This window comes from Argiope bruennichi, chromosome 3 (assembly GCF_947563725.1).
Source record: "Argiope bruennichi chromosome 3, qqArgBrue1.1, whole genome shotgun sequence".
NCBI lineage: Eukaryota > Metazoa > Arthropoda > Arachnida > Araneae > Araneidae > Argiope > Argiope bruennichi.
The window spans coordinates 112,368,210-112,389,076 of record NC_079153.1 but is presented as its reverse complement, the minus strand read 5'-3'; the positions used below and the strand labels follow the sequence as shown (position 1 = coordinate 112,389,076).

General features: G+C 27.2%; 1 protein-coding gene across 2 annotated transcripts in view; it reads right to left on the bottom strand.

Moving 5' to 3' along the window:
* Positions 1 to 17,193, bottom strand: part of LOC129962498 (prostaglandin E2 receptor EP3 subtype-like) — a 119,260-nt gene extending 102,067 nt beyond the window's left edge. For both annotated transcript variants that reach the window (XM_056076237.1, XM_056076238.1), the window contains exon 1: positions 15,900 to 17,193. In XM_056076237.1, coding sequence (XP_055932212.1) covers positions 15,900 to 16,343 — 444 coding nt within the window. In that variant the 5' untranslated portion in view covers positions 16,344 to 17,193. The remainder of the gene's footprint in view (positions 1 to 15,899) is intronic.
* Positions 17,194 to 20,867: the final 3,674 nt, after the last annotated feature.

The window sequence follows — 20,867 nt, the reverse complement described above, 5'->3', positions numbered from 1 at the left end:
ACGAGCTTATATTCAGAATTCATCTTCCTTTTGCTCAGTAATAAGTTTGAACTACAGAGGTGTCATTTTTTCTTTATTTTAATAGTCTTTTAACAGTGTTTTTATTGGTTCATGCTTAAAACTAAGTTGGAATTAAGCTGTTGCTCAAATAAAGAAAACCTTTCTTATATTTCAGCATTTGTTAACAAATTTTATAGTAATAATATAACAAATATTTAATATCCTCTTCAAAAAATTAATTATCAGCGATTTTATAAATCGTCTGATTCAACTGATATTCTAATTTTAGTCAAAAAACAGACGATAAAGGACAATAAAAGTATTTGTCTATTATAATATTATATTCAAAAGTAATTTTTACATGAAAACTATTACGCTTTAAAGGATTTTAATATTGGAAAATACAGGATGTATTCATTTCAAACTCGAAACATTTAAAATATAATTGGAAACAAAATTGTTAGGACTGTCCATGGCTGATTCCAGACAATCATTATCCGAAACGGCTTTATCCATCCTATTTTTATTGTACGGTTAACATGGTTGATTCCAGACAATCATTATCCAAAATGGCTTTATCCATTCTATTTTTATTATAAGGTTAACAAGATTTGTACTATATTTATATAGAAAAATCTCAATGGAAAAATAAATCCTCTTTGAGGTAATTAATGCATTCTATTTTGAAATAGAATGAGTGTACACCATTGTTTATTTTCTTCCAATTGATTGGATTTTACTATGTGATCTGAATGTTTTTAGGCATGTTTGCTGTTTTATTTTATCAAACAGGTCATACTTTTTTATAAATTTCAGAAATTAGGAAATCATGTATATAATAGAATTTTTGAGCTAACTTTTTTTTGGAAAAACTTTTAACCCACACCATGTATGGGACACAGTATAATCAAAAGGATTTCTCCTGTAAACTCCATCAAATCAAATCATGCCCACTTTCTTCTCAAGTGAATTTTTTAAAATAAAGAAGAAATTTTAATGACGATAGATCAAAGCTGCGACTGAACTATGTTTTGAAAACAACTTTCAAAATCAAACTATCTCGCAGGTTGGGCCCAAAAAATGAGTATGAGCTAGCGCTTCCCAAAATAAAGCAAAAAGAATCCCGTCCGTTTTGCAAAGCGAGCAAATTATAGCTCCTAAGTGGTAGCGGTGGTTGATGGCTTTTCAAGTGTCTTCTCCTCTACACGGGCGCGTGCAGGCTGTGAACGAATTTGATCTATTTGCATGCAAAGCAAGGAACTAAAGGAAACTTTTACTTAAAATTTTACACGATATAATGACTAAAAAGATCAGAACTTTACAAAAAAACTACTTTAATTAATGTTCTATAAAAATAAATTAAAGATATGGTATTTAAAAAAGTTTCTATCTTATAGAATCGTTGTTTAACCCTTTTGCCGTCCCCTCCTGCCAGCGAAACTTTCTATTTTTCACAGCATTAGAACAAACAAAAATATAAAAATGTAGATGAACGCTTGAAGCAAGTTACGGCCGACCTGCAGAAGTTTCACTAGAGCTCTCTAGACGTGTTACGGACGGCGAAGAGGTTAAACGAACGTTACATAATTTCAGTTCTGATGCGAATTATTAACTTTAGAAAAAAATAAAGTTGTCAAAACGATTAACTTTTATATCCTTATGCTTGTTAGTTTTAAAATATATTATAATTTTTAAATAATTAATTTATTTTTATTATATAAATTTATTTAAAAATTAATTCATCACAAGTTGTCTCTTAAAATGTTTATTTTTATTAGGAAATGATAGTTTATAGTTTGAATTTAAATGATGTAGCTCGAAAAACAATTATATAGAAACCAATCAAATTTTAAATAATATTCAATATATAATTTTAATAAATCTGTATATAAGTGCTATTTAGATATCTTCATAGTATGCCTTCCATGATGAAATAAATCGAAGTTAAAATTTCAAAAGTTTTTTCTATTTGGCCATTCAACTGCTAAAATATGTTTACTCTCTCTCTCTCTCTCTCTCTCTCTCACACACACACACACACACACACACACACACATATATATATATATATATATATATATATATATATATATATATATATATATATATATATATATATATATATATATATATATATATATATATATATATATATATATATATATATATATATATATATATATATATATATATATATATATATATATATATATATATATATATATATATATATATATATATATATATATATATATATACACACATGTGTGTGTGTGTGCTTGTGTTTTGGAAAGAAAGGAAAACCCCATAATATTGAATTTAGTGAAGATAAAAAATAAAAAAAACGCGTCATTGAAAATGCATTATAGTGTCAGTCAGTATTTTTTAAACCACAAATTAACTTGGAAAATAATTTTCAAGAAATTTTCGAAGGCTTTGAACTTTAAAAGAACATTCTATAGACTGGATGCCAAAAAGTTTACTTATTGTTAGTAAATTTTTTATACTATTAGTAAATTTCCGAAATTTGTTATAGTTTTATTCGCTTTAATTAACGTCATTGTCAGAAGAACTAATCTCAAAATACTTTGAAAAAATTGAATAATAAGAAGCAATACTACACTGGATATTAAAGCATTATCTATCAAAAGTGTAAGACATGATTAAAATACGGCTTCTCTAAGGCAAGCAGATATAGAAAAAAATTGTAATTTTTAATTTTTATAAATTTTTAATTACTTAACTTAGAAAGAACCTACATAGATCATCTATCTGGAAAAAGTTAATTATTAGAAAAAAAAAATAATAATCAATTTCGTATTTTGTAATTTTTTACAAAAAATCATACGAGATATTTTTTTACTTAAATTTTAACATATAATAATAAAAGGCAGAATGAAATTAAAATGTTATGATCCTGCAAGTATTAAAGAGTTTAAGTTTCTTTAGTCCTTCATATGAAAATGAAGAAAAAAATTCAGTTAATTTTACAGTTTAAATCCAACAAAGAAAAAGCGGTTACTTTAATCTTAAAGTTTCAGAGTGAAAAAGAAACAATGATAAAGATAAATATAAAAATAAAAAGCATTATTAAAATATTACTTTTAGATTATTATTAAGTATTACTTTTAGATTACTCCGCCGTTAATGCTGTCAAACCGTTAATTAAATTGAAGTTGAAATTTTCTTGCTGTAGCTATTAACTTATGAGAAAATCCCTATTTTGCAGTAAAAAATTTTCTTAAAGAAATTTTTTAATTTATTTTCTTTTATCTGAAAAATGCAGAGAAAATATTCTTGCTTTTAATTCTTTCCAGGTATTTTTTTTCTTTTATATTCTTCTATTTTATCTTTGTTCTTGTTCTTCTTATCTTATTTTTTTAATCTTCAAAAAATTCCAAATTTATATGCTTCTCCCTGAATTCGGAACACTGTTTTCTGTTCACTTCCATTTCTTTGTCCATCTATGAAAAAGAAAGATCAAGTGCCTAGAAGGATTAAATTCCGTATGTGATCTGTACAGGAAAGTTGTGGGTTTCTTTCTAATTTAGGATAAAACATTTTTATGGGAAAATTGTCTCTCTTTATTTTTGTGTAAATGTGAATTCAAGAACCCAAAAACACAACTAACTGGATGCATTCAATTTGGTATGCGAAACTGATATCAGAATAGTGCATGTATGTCAAATCTTGATCTCAGTATGTCAAGCGCAGAATATCCCAAATTCATTCTTAACTGTTTCCCCTTTACTTGTAGGGTACCTTGATATAAAAAAAGAATTAAACCGTACAAGGTTTCAAAATTGATTTATAAAGATGCATTTACTAATGATGCGCAACTTGTCCAATGAAAATATCTTAAAACCATCCGGGTTATGACGTAATAAATTGTTACGAAAATTGCTCAATGGTTTACAGTAAAAGAAATCCAATATGGATGGTAATGGAAAAGGACATTTTATTCTACGAAAATTTTGATAAACATGAAGCGCGAGGGATAAAATCATAGCCAAATTATATACTAAGAACAACACTTTGAAGGTAATAACAGCACTCTGGCATATTGCAAATCGATAATAAAATAATATCAGAGCATGAGAACACTCAGTGTAAAACAACTAGTGAAAAAAATTATACTATATATTAACACTCCAAACAGAGAATTGACTCCTCATTCGAGCGCTTTGCCTTTTATAGTTCCACAAGAAGGTATAAAATCTTCTAGAAAGATCCCTGAATTTCTGTTCTTATTAAAAATATTGACATTATTCTTTCATTTTCGTTTTTGTTGCCAAAGTCACTAAATGTAGCCAAAATTGGGGTGAGGGTCATTGCACTGGTATTCTTTCAACATCCATTTATATCTTCAGCGGTGATACTAATATTGCAGGAAAGTAATACCGAAAATTTCCACATTATTCATTAGCTGTAGGTAATCACGTTTTTGCAATCAAACCAGTTTATATTATTACTGAGACGAAATAATTCCGAATAATTAATTATTTACAATTAGAGCATGTCGTAAAGTATTATTTAAATATGCGAGAAAATTGAAGAAAAAATATTCACTGATTTCCCCTTTTTCAACGATTTGAGAAGAATATATATATTTTATTTTATTTAAACAATTTTTTTACTATTATCGTTTGAGATGACGTCACAATCACTTAACAAGTATAAGCGCGAATTTCATCTGACATTTCATTGATGATGAAAAATTTCTAATCATTCATCAAAAATTAGAATTTATTATAAAATGGAATAAAATTAGCCTCCTGTTTTTTCTTTTTTGTTTTGGTCTATATTTTTTATATAAAAATAATAACTTTCTATTAATTATAATTTAATCAAAGAGTGCGTTTAATAATTATTTTATACAGCATTCTTTATTAAATATTTATAATTTAATAAAGAGTGCTTTTTATCTTAAAACAATTAAGAATATTTGTACTCTTTAAAAATTGATTTTTCAATTTTATAAAGTAGGTGATATTTCTGTATAAATTGCTTTTCAAAAATGTATATTTGTTATAGGTTTGAAAAGCCTAAAGCTTAAAAATTAATTTTTGAAAATGTAGCTAACAGGATCCATTATTATAAAAGTACAGTTTTCCACTTCTTTCTCAAAACATGTCTTTTTCAATTTTTATACACTTAGGGAAAAAATCTTTTTATTTCAGTCGTATAAAAACTTATACTATAGTATTTACAAATTACACTGCATTTTATTTTTACATTAATTAAATTTATTTTTATTAATTTTTTCGCAGTAATAGGATTTTAAGAGACTAATTTATTTAAAAAATTATCAAGTATTTCTGGTAACTTCAAGTTACAAGGTATCTAATATTTTTTATAGTTTTATTTCAAGTACATAAAAAATGAAAATAAGTTCACTGTAATTATTATATATTCACAAATTACGCTGATTTCGGAGTGATTTTATCCAAGTTTCTTTTATAGTACCGATTCTATAAAATTATCTTTGATTTCTATTACGAATTTGAAGATTATCCCAACATAACATTTATTCGATTTGCTATAAGAAAACAATTTTTTTTATTTATTATAATAAAAACAGTTTATCCTTTTAACATGCCCATTAAACCGATCAGTGAACAGAATGGTTACGGATAAGGGGTATGAGACGGAGTTCTGTTCTTTATATTCAAAATTTTACATCAAATTTAAAATTCACTTGTGCAAAGTATCTTATTTAATACTGAAATATCGACGATTTTCGCTTCAAAGAACGTCTCAGTTTTCTTATAGAAAAAAATTATCCTCCATTTTATCTCTTTCATTCACAGAAATCCCCAAATGAAGAAAAATTCCCCTAATTGCAGTGCCATAAGGCAGTCTCCTTATTATGATCTCGACCATATTTACAGCCCTCGTGCCACAAAAGATAAGTGGCCGGCATGACCACGTGCAACGATAGTAAAAAACCTCTCGGGTCAATGAATGTCATCCCCACTGAAGCGAATCGCAAGATGTCCTCCGAGATCACCCGACTCAATCGATCGAGATAAAAATTACCTGCTCTCTTTGTTGTGAAATTGGAAAAAAGCTATTTCCAGCAAATGTCGTCGCATTATAGTTTCCAAAGTAAGCAGACGCACCACCTGTGGCGTTGGTGACAGAACCGCCCACAGATAACACTGATTTATTCTTGCCGTATACCAATACGAGTGAATCAATGTCAATGACATGAGTCACAAATGAATGGTTCTTCGAAAACGATAGCAGTGATTTTGAGAGGATGACGTCATCGATTCTTTTCATTCACGACTAGAGAAAGCAATTGGAATGATCAGAAACATATTCTTTATTGATTCGATAAAAGAAATTTGGAACATTGGATGGCAGTAACCGCAATTTATTTTCGAATTAAAGGACAAGGTGGAGCCATTTTATACTTTAACTTTCTTTGGATTATTTATTGGTTCACTAATGGACATAATATTTTTCTGTATCTTTGTGTTTTTTTTTTTTTTTTTACGATGGAATTAGTTACATTGAATGAATTTCTTCAATGGCTGAATCTATATTTTTGAAAACATTAAGTACATATAAAAGAAAGTGTAAATTAAAATGGTATTTTAATCGAAATCCATACCGTTACTTGCGATACTTAAATCCTAAGTAATTGCGATAAAAGCAATTTTTAAAAACGCAAATTTTTGTTTGTATACATAAAAACAGATTTTTTTTTAATTCTAATAATTTTTTAGTTCTTAATAGTTCATTTATGATTCACTTGTATACATATTACGGAATCCTTAAGTAAGTTTCTTCTGAAATTCATTTGCACGTACTTAATTTATGCGAAATTAAAATTTTATTATGTTAATCAATCAACTCAGTTATCTTACCTGTTATAAAACCTGTTAATCAATTAATAAAAGTTTAATAACATTTAAACTGAACATTATCATCGAGAACACGCTTTTGTAAAAAATCCCTAATTTCTAAATCATTAAATGTGTAAAAGAGTGAAAAACAAAATTGAATTCATATAAACAAAACAAATCGAATATTGGACTTGGAAAATTAATACTTCATAAAGAAATAATGATAAAAGATTGCCATTTAAACGAAAAAGATGAAAATGAAATAATTCTTTTATTACAAAACTTGAATTTATTGGAGCACATTTTTTTTATTTTATTTAAATCATTAGATAGTAATAGTTAGATGTCTTACATAGCATAACACTGCGAGTGGAGTAAAAGCTTACAAATGTTCATTGTGTTGTTCTCCATTTAAAAACCTTTTAACCTTTTAATCTTAGAACCTTTAAAACGGCAGATGCGGAGAATATAAGTAAATTTTTTAATTCAAAGGCTTGAGAAAGGTATTTAACTCCCCCTGTCTCATCTTTTCTTTTTTTAATTTCATAACAGTTTGGAACTATAAGAATGAAATAGAATGCGACTGATGAGAACTTTTTAACAATATGACACAAAAATTATCAGGAGGATGGAAATTGCTTTTCCGCTTTTAACAACTAAAAAAAGTGGAAAAGCATCGGTAGAAAATGTTGTTTGTTAGGATGAGGTGATGATTCGCATAATTCGAATTATCTTTCTATCTTCAATCGTAAAGGAGTAATGGGAAAATAAATATTTCAACAAGCAACCGCCATTTCCATCAGTTCGTAGACAAGCCATCCACCAGTTTGGGTGGACTCGGCCAAAACTTTATGGGCTTTTAGAACCATGATTGCAGAAAATCGGCGAAAGTTTCCTAGAAACATGCCATGAGAATCATTGCAATAGGAATATTCCTAAAAATAGTCATTTCATGTTATTCCTAAATGGAATCAACCGAAAATCTTGACTCTAATTTAATCAAAAATTTATTAAAATCTCAATTGGCGAATAAATCGAATTTTTGAATCTTAATTAAAAATTAACACAAATAAATCAATAGAATAATTTTGCTACAAACTTTAATAATCATTGTCTTGACATACATTACGTATTTCTAAATAATTTTTCTTCAAATCTTATAGAATTTGAGAAAAGAGGCCTATGAAAATACTTCAGGATTAAAAAAAAAAAAGTTTTCCAGGCTCCTCCGGCGCCCTCGTAATTTCATTCAAACAGCCTTTGGGGACTTTCAGTGTTGATAAAGTTAAAAATAATTTTAAAATCTTGTTAAAATTAGAGAAAAAATTTACAAAAAATAAATTGATAGCACTGAAAAGGGAATTTTTTAAATGTTAATGTCATTATGTTAATTAAGTTAATTTTTTGAAAATAGTGTTTTTGCGATAATAGGCTTCGAAGTTATTGACGAGAAGCTTTGAAATTTCTAATTAATTAAATATGATGTGACTAACTAATTAAATATCAATGTGACAAAAAAAATTGAAAATTCACGCACCTTTAATATTATTTATTTTTTGCGCCTTACATGGAGTATAAAGTATGGCGCAATTCAGTTGGGGCACTCCCCAGATAATAAATATTATCATGCAAAACCCTTTAAAAACTTCAGCATTCACATATTTTGCATTACCCAATAATGCCCTCACCATACTTTAAAGCATCACTATAATTCCCTCGTGGCCGTTCAAATAACTTACTTTATCTTCCAACTGCGTTTAAATCCTCCGCAGTTTTAATACGAAAAGCATTTCAGTCTGAAGAAACAATAACAAATCAGTTTAAAAGTAACTCACATGGTAAAATCTTAAATCCAAGAGAAGCGCTTCAAATAAAACGTAGAAAATGTTTTTGAGAATGCTAGTATAGATTTTTTTTCCCAAAGTTCATTCCCTTTTGCAGTATTGTTCTTTGTGTTAGATTTTCTTCGCAATATTCGTATGGGATATCGGATTTCTCTTAGTGGATTTGGAATTGTTTCAGGAGGAAATATGTTTTCTGTTTCTTCTTTTAGATGTCTCGAGTAAAAAGAAAGGTTTTCTTTTCCTACAAAATACTTTTAAGAGAAATATCTTTATGTGTTTTCTATTTCCACATCTTTAAGAGAAATATCTTTATGTGTTTTTTATTGAACTTAATTTTCATCTGTTCCCTAATGTCGTTTAACGTCGAATCGCTTAATAACTGAATTTTTTTTTCTGCTATTTGTGTCTACTTAAAATGTTTTCCGTTTAATACATATGATACTTTTAGAATTATATAAAGTATTCCAAATTTAATCTTTTTGTTATTATCAGTGTGGCTATTTTTACTTTATATTACATCAAATATAATTGAAGAAATATTATATATAATAATTTTTGGTGTTTTGTATATTTGTGTAAAGGATAATTCAAAAACAAAGTGAGTCAAAATACGACATCTAATATAAGGTTTCTCCATCTTAATTTTGGATTTGTATCAAATTTGGCCATAAGACTCCTTCAATGGTAATTCCGTTTGTTTGTGGGCATACAAAATTGACAAATAGTCAAGATATATCCCATATACTGTCTCTTCTTCTAACTTCCATATTTCTTAAGTATTTGCATTGTTTCGTCATTTTCTCCAAATAATAAACATTACCCAGAGACTAAGAACAATGGAATTCAAGCACTCCATGAACCTTATCGCATATCAGCATTTCATCTAACAGCCACACCATAATGTGAAGGAAGTTCTATACACCCAATGAGTTAAGAGTGTTGCAGGCTTTTTAATATAGGGGTTTTCTTTAATGGAATTCTTCACATTCCGATCCTGATGTTAAGATCCTGCCACCAGGATATTATCATATACATTCAGAAGAAATCTGAATTTAAAATTGCAGAAGAAATTCGTGTTTTAAAATCCAAACTTTCAATGTTTTAAAATCATTTTTTATTCTTGCGATAAAAAAAATTATTAAAAAATTTAACATGATGATATTTAAAGATTTGTATGTTGTTTGATTGTCTGCCATTAACAGACAATACACCAAACTGACATGTCATGCAATAATCATAGTACAAAATTCGTCTGAAAACGTCCTACAGGATAAAACGTTGAATCTAGAAGTAACAAATTTGGTATATACTTATTTTTTTATCTAGACACTAAAAAGAGTCTTTCCAAAAACTTAATTAACTTTTTAATTAAATATTAATTGACATTTTAAATTATAAATGAAATAATAATCCTCTATAACCTCGGAACATATAGATGATGAGCCATTCTTACATACTTTTAAAATTCAAAAAATAATCTTTCTATGATAATTTTATTTTTAGGCAATTTTTTTACTGACTTAATATTTTTCCAAAATTATTTTTAGGCTTATTTTGTGAGAACACTTTCCGTTGTTTAATACCTATCAACGTTGTGAAAATATAAAACAATTTTTTTGTGTAAATTCTCTGGCTGTTATAATTACGATTAAAATTTTAAGAAATTATCGAATGAAAGACGAATTAAGCCTGAAACAATACCACCTTTCGGACACGAAATTCAAATCTATTCTTAAATATTTTCCATTCTTCGATCTTAAATGCATTATATTTCAGAGAAAATTAGCATTGTACCTAATTATAACATATGTCATAAAGTGCAGAAGAAAAATTAAGGTCGATCTTTTTTTTTTAGATATAAATAGGTGTATAATTTCTCTAGATCCCTTTCATTCTTACAAAACCTCTCCCAAACTCGGCGTTCGTGTTCGACCTCATAAATAATAAAAGTGGGATGATGTTATTTTTAGTTGATTGCTCATCAGCAATGCAAACACCATCTCTTTATTCCGAAGAAGGTGGAATGCCCGTAAGAAGCGTGCTGTTGATTGATCATTATACTGTACACGACCTTTACAGAAAATTTTAGAGATATTCGAACTTTTTACCAGAAACATCGTAAAAAGAATTTCGTTTTATGCTTGATTCATCTATATTTAATTTATTTTTACCCATCTATCCCTTAATTATATAAAAGCAATCATGTGCACACAAAAAAGTATTTAATAACTTCACAACACGCATGTGTATAAATCAAGTAAATAAGACACTAAAAATATTGTTGAAAAATATATTTCAAAGATTCTTATTTTTTAAAATTTATTAAAATTAGAGGAAACATTCTTCGAAAATAAAACCGAAAAATTTAGATTTTGAACTTTAAAATAGAGGAAACATGCTTGATATTCTAATATTCCACTATATTTTAGTGATAGAAGTTAACAAGAGCAATTAATTTTTATTAATTAAAATTGTTGAAAGCCTTTTCTTAATGAGAACTTATACCTGTACATCTAAAAATGTGTCTCGTATAACAATATTTGAGTGACATTTACATCTTAAATGTCAAATCATCTTATTGTATCTGTGAATTATGTCATTATTTCGTCCGTATTGTAGCATCCTTCTGTAAAAGATACAGAATTGAATATTTTTCTTTTATCTCTTTTCTTCATTTTCGTTTTTGAATTTTAAGCCGAACTATAATCTTAACGTAACAAAAATATATCAAAATTAATCCATATAGCTTGCTATATTTTTGAATTATCTTTTTCAAATATGTTCGAAGCGACCTAAGACAATCATCCCAATAAGAAGTTTGTTCGAATTTTAAAGCAGATCTACAATTGTGGTGATCAAATTATTTGCTGAATTTCTGTCATCTAAATGGTTGAGTTTTTGAGTTACAATGTTTGCATGCATACGTTGAGTAAACTTCCCGAGACAGATATCAACCATCAACTGATCTCTACAATTTTGATGTTAAATTCGGATACAAAATCCCAGTTGTCTAATTCTTTCCGTTTTACAGTTATCGTGTTCACAGACAAATAGACATAATCATGAAAATTGTAATATCGCTTTCATTGAACTTTTGATGACATTTTCTCTTCGTATACGAGGACGTAAGATGAAAGGCAATTACTTAATTTTTTTAGTATTAATCTTTCATAGAATATTGTATAAAATTTAATATATAATTTATTTTTAACGTTGACGATGAATATTATTTATTTATTTAATTTGGGGATTGATGAATTTTTTTTAAAAAAAATTGTAATAGAAATTTAGAATAGATTTTAGAATAGGAAGAAAAATTTTAAAAAATAGAATTCAAAATAGAAATTTTTTGAATGATTTTTTTTAAATTCTCTTATGATTTTTTTGTGTATTTTTGTTCTATCTGAACATTCCGTGACAAAACATTATTTATTTTACAACTTTTAAAAATCGTGAATTGAAAAGCTCCGCATATAAAGTACCAGCATCGTAATTAATTTAGTAAAAAATTTAAATTCGTTTAATTGTAACGATCTCATATCTTAAAAACGAATTAAATTTTTTTAATCGAAATTTTCTTTTTGCGAATTTTAAAATTCCTCATAAGATTGTCAACTATTTTAATAAACGAAAGACATATAACATTCTTCATAAGACAGAAAATAATTTTCGTATGCTATGTACACTTACTTAATTCGTCTGTGTAAAACTCTACTTATACGAATGGATTCTCACATTGATAGTAAATATTCCTGAGATGTAAATGATTTTTTTCTTTGTATAAAACTTTTTGAATTACCCTTTGCCATGAAGAAGAGTGTATTTCAATCAGCAACCATTCATACATATATATTTACACCTTGGGTTCTACTGCCATTCAAATACACAAATATAAACAAAAAAAAAGAAACATTGGCAAAGCCCCATTACTAACGAGCCAAACTAAGTTGGCATGCCAACAATATCCAAAAGTACTTTATTTATTATTTTTGGAGGTTTTCGTATAAATGTTTAAAGGACGTTATACGAAAAAAAAATCTACTTTATGTCAACTAAATATGAAAACAAACAAACAGCAGCTTAATTATCGCGGCATTTTTCTTCTATTTGTGAATGATACCAATTTATTTATATCCACAATAATGATACTTGGAATTTTAAGTGTATGTAAACAAGCAACATATTTAAAATTATGTGTAATCTTTCCCTTCGACTTAAGTAGTAACAAACATATTTTTAAAAATCAGTTATTAAAATTTTATATATTTTCATCGAATTTGAAGGGCATCTCTTATATTAATAAATAAATTTTGACTTTTTTGCAATTTGGTGATGCAGTATGAAATAAAATTATGCATTTAAGAAAAGTAACTATTTCTGGTCATGGCTCAAAATTTATACTCATCAAAATTATATTTAAAAAAAATTGTTACTTGCAAAATGTATTTCATCCAGATATTAGCCCCTTTTGAATTATCGTACTTTACAAAATACAGAAAATTCCTCAAATGATTTTTGAAAAGATGTCAGAGAGACCGAAGTTCATCAAAATTTCGGAATTAAACTCTCTCTCTGTTTTGAATAACCAATACTGTAACTAAGTGTTCTTTATGTTCTAGATAATAGCAACGCAAATGAAGCCAACAAACATTTTACGTAGTTTTAATACAAAGGAAATAGCATGATTCCTAGGACATATTACAAAGTAATCAATATTTTAATGAGAAATTTAATAATTAACAGCTGATTACCACGAGTTCAAAATAGAATTGTAGAAATATACTTCGTTTTATAGAATTGTAGAAATATACTCGTTCTATAGAATTGTAGAAATATACTTCGTTTTATAGAATTGTAGAAATATACTCGTTCTATAGAATTGTAGAAATATACTTCGTTTTATAGAATTGTAGAAATATACTCGTTCTATAGAATTGTAGAAATATACTTCGTTCGTAAAGGCAATTTACTGAAATCTGAGAGAATTTATTCATGAAAAAGATTTTCCAAAATGAATAAATCTTTTCTTGACAAATAATCAAATCGATATAATCCGAAAAACTTCACTCTGATTACATTTTATTCAATAGAGTTTTTCAGATGAAATATATAATTAAATCATTTCGTAACATTTTGGCTCGTTCCTAATTGCATAGTGCATCCAATCAGATGTTGAAAAGAATATTAATTTTTGCACGCTTTTATATGAAAAAAAGTAACGGAATACTAAAAGAAAAAAAATTAAAAATCAGTTTTGATCCAATTTTTTTCCCATTTCTAATTTTTTTTAAATATAACCTTTTAGATTTCCAATACGAAAGAAAAATAAACATTTCTAATCTAAATTTATAAATTTTTTCTTGATAAATTTATACAATTTAAAGAGAAAAACATTGTTTCTATTTTATAGAAAATATGCTAAAGAGACTTTTCTTATGATCGGATTATTATATTTCTTGAAGTGCGATGATAAAACAATAACCAGCTTTAAAGGTGTATCCAAGGTCCATAGGGATGTTTTTGCGGGAGAAAAGTAATTACTTTAGAAACTTATATACATTTATTAACGATTAAACGTAATAGCTTTATTTACATTAAGAATGTACGAATGAAAACATAATGAAGAAAAATAAGCTATTTGTTAATGGGCCTTTTAAATAGAACCGCAAGTAAAAATTCAGAAGCTAAAATTGAAATATCTGCGAACTTGATTTCGTGCTTTCTTTTTCTAGAATACTTCTTAATTTAAATTAATTCGTTGACAGAACAATTGAATGGATTTCAAACGATTTTTTTTAAAATTAGAAGCCAGATATGTATATATCAAGAAAAATAATGCATATCAGTTATCATCCAAGAGTAGTCAATTACAGAGCATAAACTTCTATATCGTATGTATGCAGTTTAAAAGAAAAATCAAAAGAAAGAAAAAATGAGTGGATTTATTTTCGTTGTTTTAAAATACTATAACTTTTATAGGAAAAAAAGTGTTCGTATCAATAGCAGGATCTATTCCCAATTGGCGCTATACTGATATAGTTATTTTTTTTGTTTCAGAGATGGCATTTCAAATAAAAAGAATATATATACAAATCAAATAAAAGAATATATTTTTTTATGAGAATTTTCTTTTGAATTGATGTATACAAACTTTACTTTTTGCTGTATACCAACGATACTAAAAGGCAGTATAGTACATAAATAAGAGAAAATATTTTTCGAGTGGCTCAATCAGATAAGAAATAATTAAATGTCTGTAGATTTATTTTGAGCAAAGATGCATTCATTATAATTTTATACCTTAACGTTTTGGATCTTTCAGTTAATTAATCATTTATTAATAGTAGCTTAGTAAGGTATTATATTAATTAAATAGTACAATTAATAATAATAATTTTGAACTGAGATACTAATGATTTTTAAAAAAATAAATTTTTAATAAATAATTTCAAACATTACATTCAGTTAAATTCGATGAAAAATTTTAATACGAAGTTAATTTCTTTATTTTCCTATGTTCTTTAAAGTCATTTATATAAATTTGAAGCTCTGTGAAAGAAAATGAAAAAATTGCGCCGCGTAAAATTCATTAAATTAGGAGAGAATTTTATCTTCTAATTCATTAAATTAGAAGATAAAATACTTTATAACTATACACATCTGAGAAATTGTGCTGTTACTGAAATTACGAAGAAATAAATCACGAGTTTATGAAAATATTGAATCTAATAGATATGTAATAATTTAAAATTTTTATTTGGATGAAACATATTTTTATTCTTAAAATAAACCATAAAAATATCTGAAAAGTGAAGAAATTTTTCCTATATAATAACGGTATTAAGTTTAAAATTTAAAACATGGAATAATTCGGTTCATTTTAAATATATGATTTAACATTCTATGCCCTCTTTAAATCACAAAAAGAATTTTATCATATTCATTTTAAAACGGAAATAAATTTTAAAAGCACGTACAGCATTTTTCTTATATTTTATATACCTATAATATTTATGTATGATTACATAAAATATAAGAGTTTTGACTTCTTCATCAACTATATACGAATACGAAAATATTCTGCAACCTTTCTAAATGAAGATATATATATTTCATAAAATTACAGAGTCAAAAAATGCAATGTCATACTTTTATATCTTTTATCAGTTTGTGAACTTTAACAGGAGAAAAATGTACTCACCTTCTGGTAGAGGAAGGGTCTAGTGAGGGCCATCCACCTCTCAGCGGCCATGACAATAGCAACACATCCCGAGGACAATCCAAATGTTCTGAGAACAACCCTCAGAGCGCAGAACCACCGACTGTCCACGAGGGGCTCGCTCATATACAGCTGCATATACATGAGAAGAAAAGACCCCAATAGGGCCACCAGGTCATTGTAGGCCAGGCATCTGACCATCAGAGTTTGTTTTCGGTTGCGAGCGGTCTCTCCTTTGGCTAGCAATACCAGAGCACTCACGTTGGCACTGATACCAAAACAGTAAAAGAATGTGATGAGGACTTGACCGAGAATCGAGACGTGTCGAGTGGAACGCACCGTTAAGTTGCCAACAGTGATGTTTGTAAGTGTCCAATTACTTTCCATCCTCATCAGTGGAGTCGTAGTATCGTCCATCGTAGTCATAGCATTAGATACAAACACGTTTTATCATAGTAGAATACTTTACAAACACAAAAATATTATTCCAGTAACAACACATCTTGGTAATTATGCTCTAAAGAAGCAGCTTATTTTTTTTTTCCGAATAAAATCTTTACTTAAATTGGATTGTGATGCAATTAAGGTGATGATAATTTATGACTCTATCACCAGCTTATATTTTGCAAACGATTTTGATAAAATTCACTAATTTATGTAAATATACAGTATATTATTTTTAAGTAACCGATCATAACTGATTCACTTCTAACTTTAATGTCTGTTAATTATTAAATTTAAACTCTGTTGCTTTATCTATAATTTAATAAAGCGGCATCACATCACATAATTATTCACAAATAATAGTTTTTAAATATTGTCGTCAAAGCATCAAATTGAAGAATTCATATTCATTTTTTCGAAACACCTTAACGTTATTAGTTATTTTTCATAGGTTTAAAAAGTCAACAATAAAATTTTAAATCTTCTTTAAAGCATTTGGAACTTTTTTTTAGATCCGTTTTTCACACTAAATTATATCATTTGAAGTCTTTAGTACATAGAAAACACATATTCAGCATAATATCCTTTTTCAATACACCTTTCTTAGAAAAACTTTCACATCTCGCATTCTAAATCTCCATAATTATCAATTTTCTATTTTCCAGCTTAATATCTATTAAAAACTAGCTGAGAATAATTCCAAGAGAATAGCCAACTGCGTTCGAATAAACGTCGCAGGAAATTATCGTCTGTCAAACCGAGAAGAACAATATGTTGTTTACAGAAGATTCTTTTAGTGGGAGAGGGATAATCCTTTTACGAACTTCCCTCCAGAAAGCAGACGATTTTGTGATGACTCCTGAGCGACCAGCAACAAGTTAATCCTGCAGGGGGCGCTGGGGACAGGGATGCTGGCCATTGGAAGCGGGAACGCAGTTTTTCATTTTTAGTTTTAGTTGTTTCCGTCCTCTTGTCGGTTGTTTCTCACAGCGATTGGAGGCACAGGGTTAATAAATAGTTTCACTCTTCTCTGCCAATCGTAATTTCTTTTTCTATTCCCTGTGAAGCTTTTAGAGGCGTTTATGTTTTCATACGGGTCTCATTTGATGACACTATCGTTATGTCATTAGTGAAATAAATGAAAACGACATTTTTTTCATTCACAGAGATTTGTTGGAGACATTTATGTCAAATCAGACGGGATGAATCATTTTGCACTCACTGCGATTTGATTTGCAGAAAAGGAAAAAAAATAAATAAAGAAAAGAAAAGAAAGTGTGTTTGCTTTTTTAGTGCGTAGAAGAGAACAAAATGAAAATATTTCATCTCATTTTCACCGTAGATCTGCTACTACAATAAAATATTTACATTTAAGATGTTAGATAAAAAATGTTTTAGAAAGAAAATTTTATTGTTTAGGTCAGAGAATAATAAAAATATCTTTCTCGTCTTTTTTTTTAATATATAGAAAAATCGAAATGAAAATATTTTTTTTTTCTCATTTTCACCCTGGATCTGCTATTTCAATTAAATATTTAGATTTAAGATGTTAGAGCGAACATTTTTAGACAGAAAATTTTATTGTTTAGGTCAGGAAATAATGAAAATGTTTGTTTCCTTTTCCCTTTGGTTATTATTGTTTCAAAGAAATATTGATCCCTAAAATGGCAAATTCAAACGAAGCTATTTGTAGAGAGAAAATGAAAATTAAATACTTATTATATTCGCATCTGTATCTCAGAAATAATACATAAAGGAAAATTTATAAAATACTAAAAGCTATCATTGTTAGAAGGAATTCAAAATAAGTAAATGTATCTAAAAGTGCTGCTGAAATTCTTAGTCACTTCAATCAGAATTACGAAATGTTTAATCGATTTTTTTTTTTTTTTTTTTTTTTTTGCAAAAGCATACTATGTACTAATTAAAAAATATCGTATAAATAAAATGTCATGTTTGTAGATAAAAATATTTTTTAAGTTCCATAAACCGAACTGAACATTTTGTCGTAATGATTATACACTAACATATCAAAAATAGTTGAAAAGTTGTCCTTTTAGTACATATCCTACATTTAAAATTTTTTTAGTAATATCTTTAGAAAGAAGAATAAGTTTTAAGCAAATTTAATAAATAAGTTTAGCTTTCAATAACATGCACCTAATCAAATTGTATAGTGAAGAAGACATATATTTTGGATTAAGCATTTCTATTTAAAAAAAAATAAACATCATTCCAATTTGATTGTAAAATGTTTGCCACAGGATAGATAGATACATAGATAGATTAGATACTGTACAAATATTTTATAAATTTTAAAAATGATAGCTCAAGAAGCTCAATTTATTTTTACAAAAAGTGCCATTACTTTTTTTTAATTACAGCCAGTCACCCGTTACCATTACCACAGAACTAAGCCGTTTAAACAAACTGTTACACTCATTAACTATCCAAATTTTTGCATAAGGAAACAACGGTCAACAAAAGTTCAAAGAATCTTCAAACTGCTGGTAAGAGGCTACAAATCTTTTCCATCATTTCTTTTAATATTTTTAAATTTCCAAAGATTATAATATTGTGTTAAAATTACTATCTATAATGAGTCTTCCTCTAATTTCTTTGAATTCGACACATTCTGTTATAGATTAACATTACTGTCAGAAAAGAGAACTAAATAATTCAAATACACCATCTCAAACGAAACAATTCTTGAAAACAATTTATAAATATGAAAATTAAGAATCAACTTTAAAATTTTTATTTCATCAATCATAAAATAAAAAGAAGCAAAAGCAAGTTGATGCCCGATAGACTTGATGCCATCTTCGAAGGGTTTAAAATCCTGCTTGTTTCATTTCTTTAATATCACCACACGTTCTGTACTTAGAATAAATGCGCGTTCGCTCCAATTTCTCAAGAGGGATTTCGTCCGAAGTTTGATAAAAATCTGCAATTTTGATGTTAAAACAGTATACAAATTTCATACCTCTAGCATGTTTCATCTTTGAATTATCATATTCGTATCAGACATAATTTATGATATGATGTCTCCATATTTAAAAGAGATTAGAAACGTGTGGATTCTTCAAAATGTTGAATGCATATAAGTAAAAATGAAGAAAAATTATTAAACTGTTATTATAATATTAAAAGGATTTTAGTAAATGAAAATTGACAAAAGTAATATCTTTATTATTAACTGTTTTATGATACAAGGAAAGTGTAGTAGGCAAGACATTTTAAAACAAAATTATTTAATTCTTCGTTTTGAAAGTAAGTAGTAATAAAATTAATTGAAGAAAATTATTTTAAATTTAAAAAGTTAAAACCGAGCTATTATTCATTTTTAAAACAGGATATTTAATTTTTAGAAGTTAAAATCAGAAGTTTCATTATAATTATAATATTCTTTCATTAAAATATTATAGATTACTTCAGGAAGATATGAAAATTTTAAAAATTTTAATATAAAATAAAAACGTAGTTCTTTTTCTAAAAACTTGTACTTTTTGTACAAATTTATTTTATAAATTTAAAATGACCACTTAGATGAGGAACAAATAGTTATAAATTTGCCATATTCGAATATTACAAATTTTGCGATCATCTTTAGATAAAAATGCACTTTATAATCTTTTGAAATAATACACATTCTCCCTCTTGGTTTGTTTACTTTTTTCCTACTTGATTGAAATTATAACGGTTTCCGACAACATCAACCATTGGTTAGGTTTCCACTTTCATTTTTCTTTTTCAAAACCATTCATCTTGATCATATTTTCTCGATATAATGATAAATAAAAGTGAAAACCATATTTATGTAGGAAATATATTCTTTTATTCTAGTCATATTTTCATTTTCCCGCTATTCCATATGAAAGCACAAAATTAGGAAAGATGTTTTAATTTAAAATCGTTTTGAAAAATTAAAAGAACTAATTAAAACTATGTGAAGATTAAATAAGCATACATTGATGAAATTAATTTGTTTAAATCAAATAATATTCTTTTTAATTTCTTTTTCTTATGCATATGAATCTTTTTAATAATCATTTTGACATTTGACCTGATAATAAATAAACTAAATCTGATGAGAATTCCCAATTAGTGAACAAGAATAAATTTTCAAAATTTGAAAGAAAGAGAGAAAGTATCTGAAAAATTTATTTAACTTTTGCCAGTGTTAAAATATCTTTAAACTTAATTTAATGCTTGAATAATTGAATAATTTGCTGATTGAATGCTTGAATAATTTGCAGATTTTTACCGCATTACAGGAAGAAGATTTGTCTTATCTTCTAATTTTCTCGAACGAAGTATACTGTGATCATCAAAAAATTTCAATTCGATATTATGAAAAATATCCACGTTTAGAGCTTCCTGAGTTCGAAAAACACATTTTTTTAGCATGATATTTATTGTATCTGGTTGGTCTGTCCGTCTATGAACAGGATAACTCAAAACGCTTTGAGCTGGATAGCTGAAATTTGGCATATGGTCTTTATA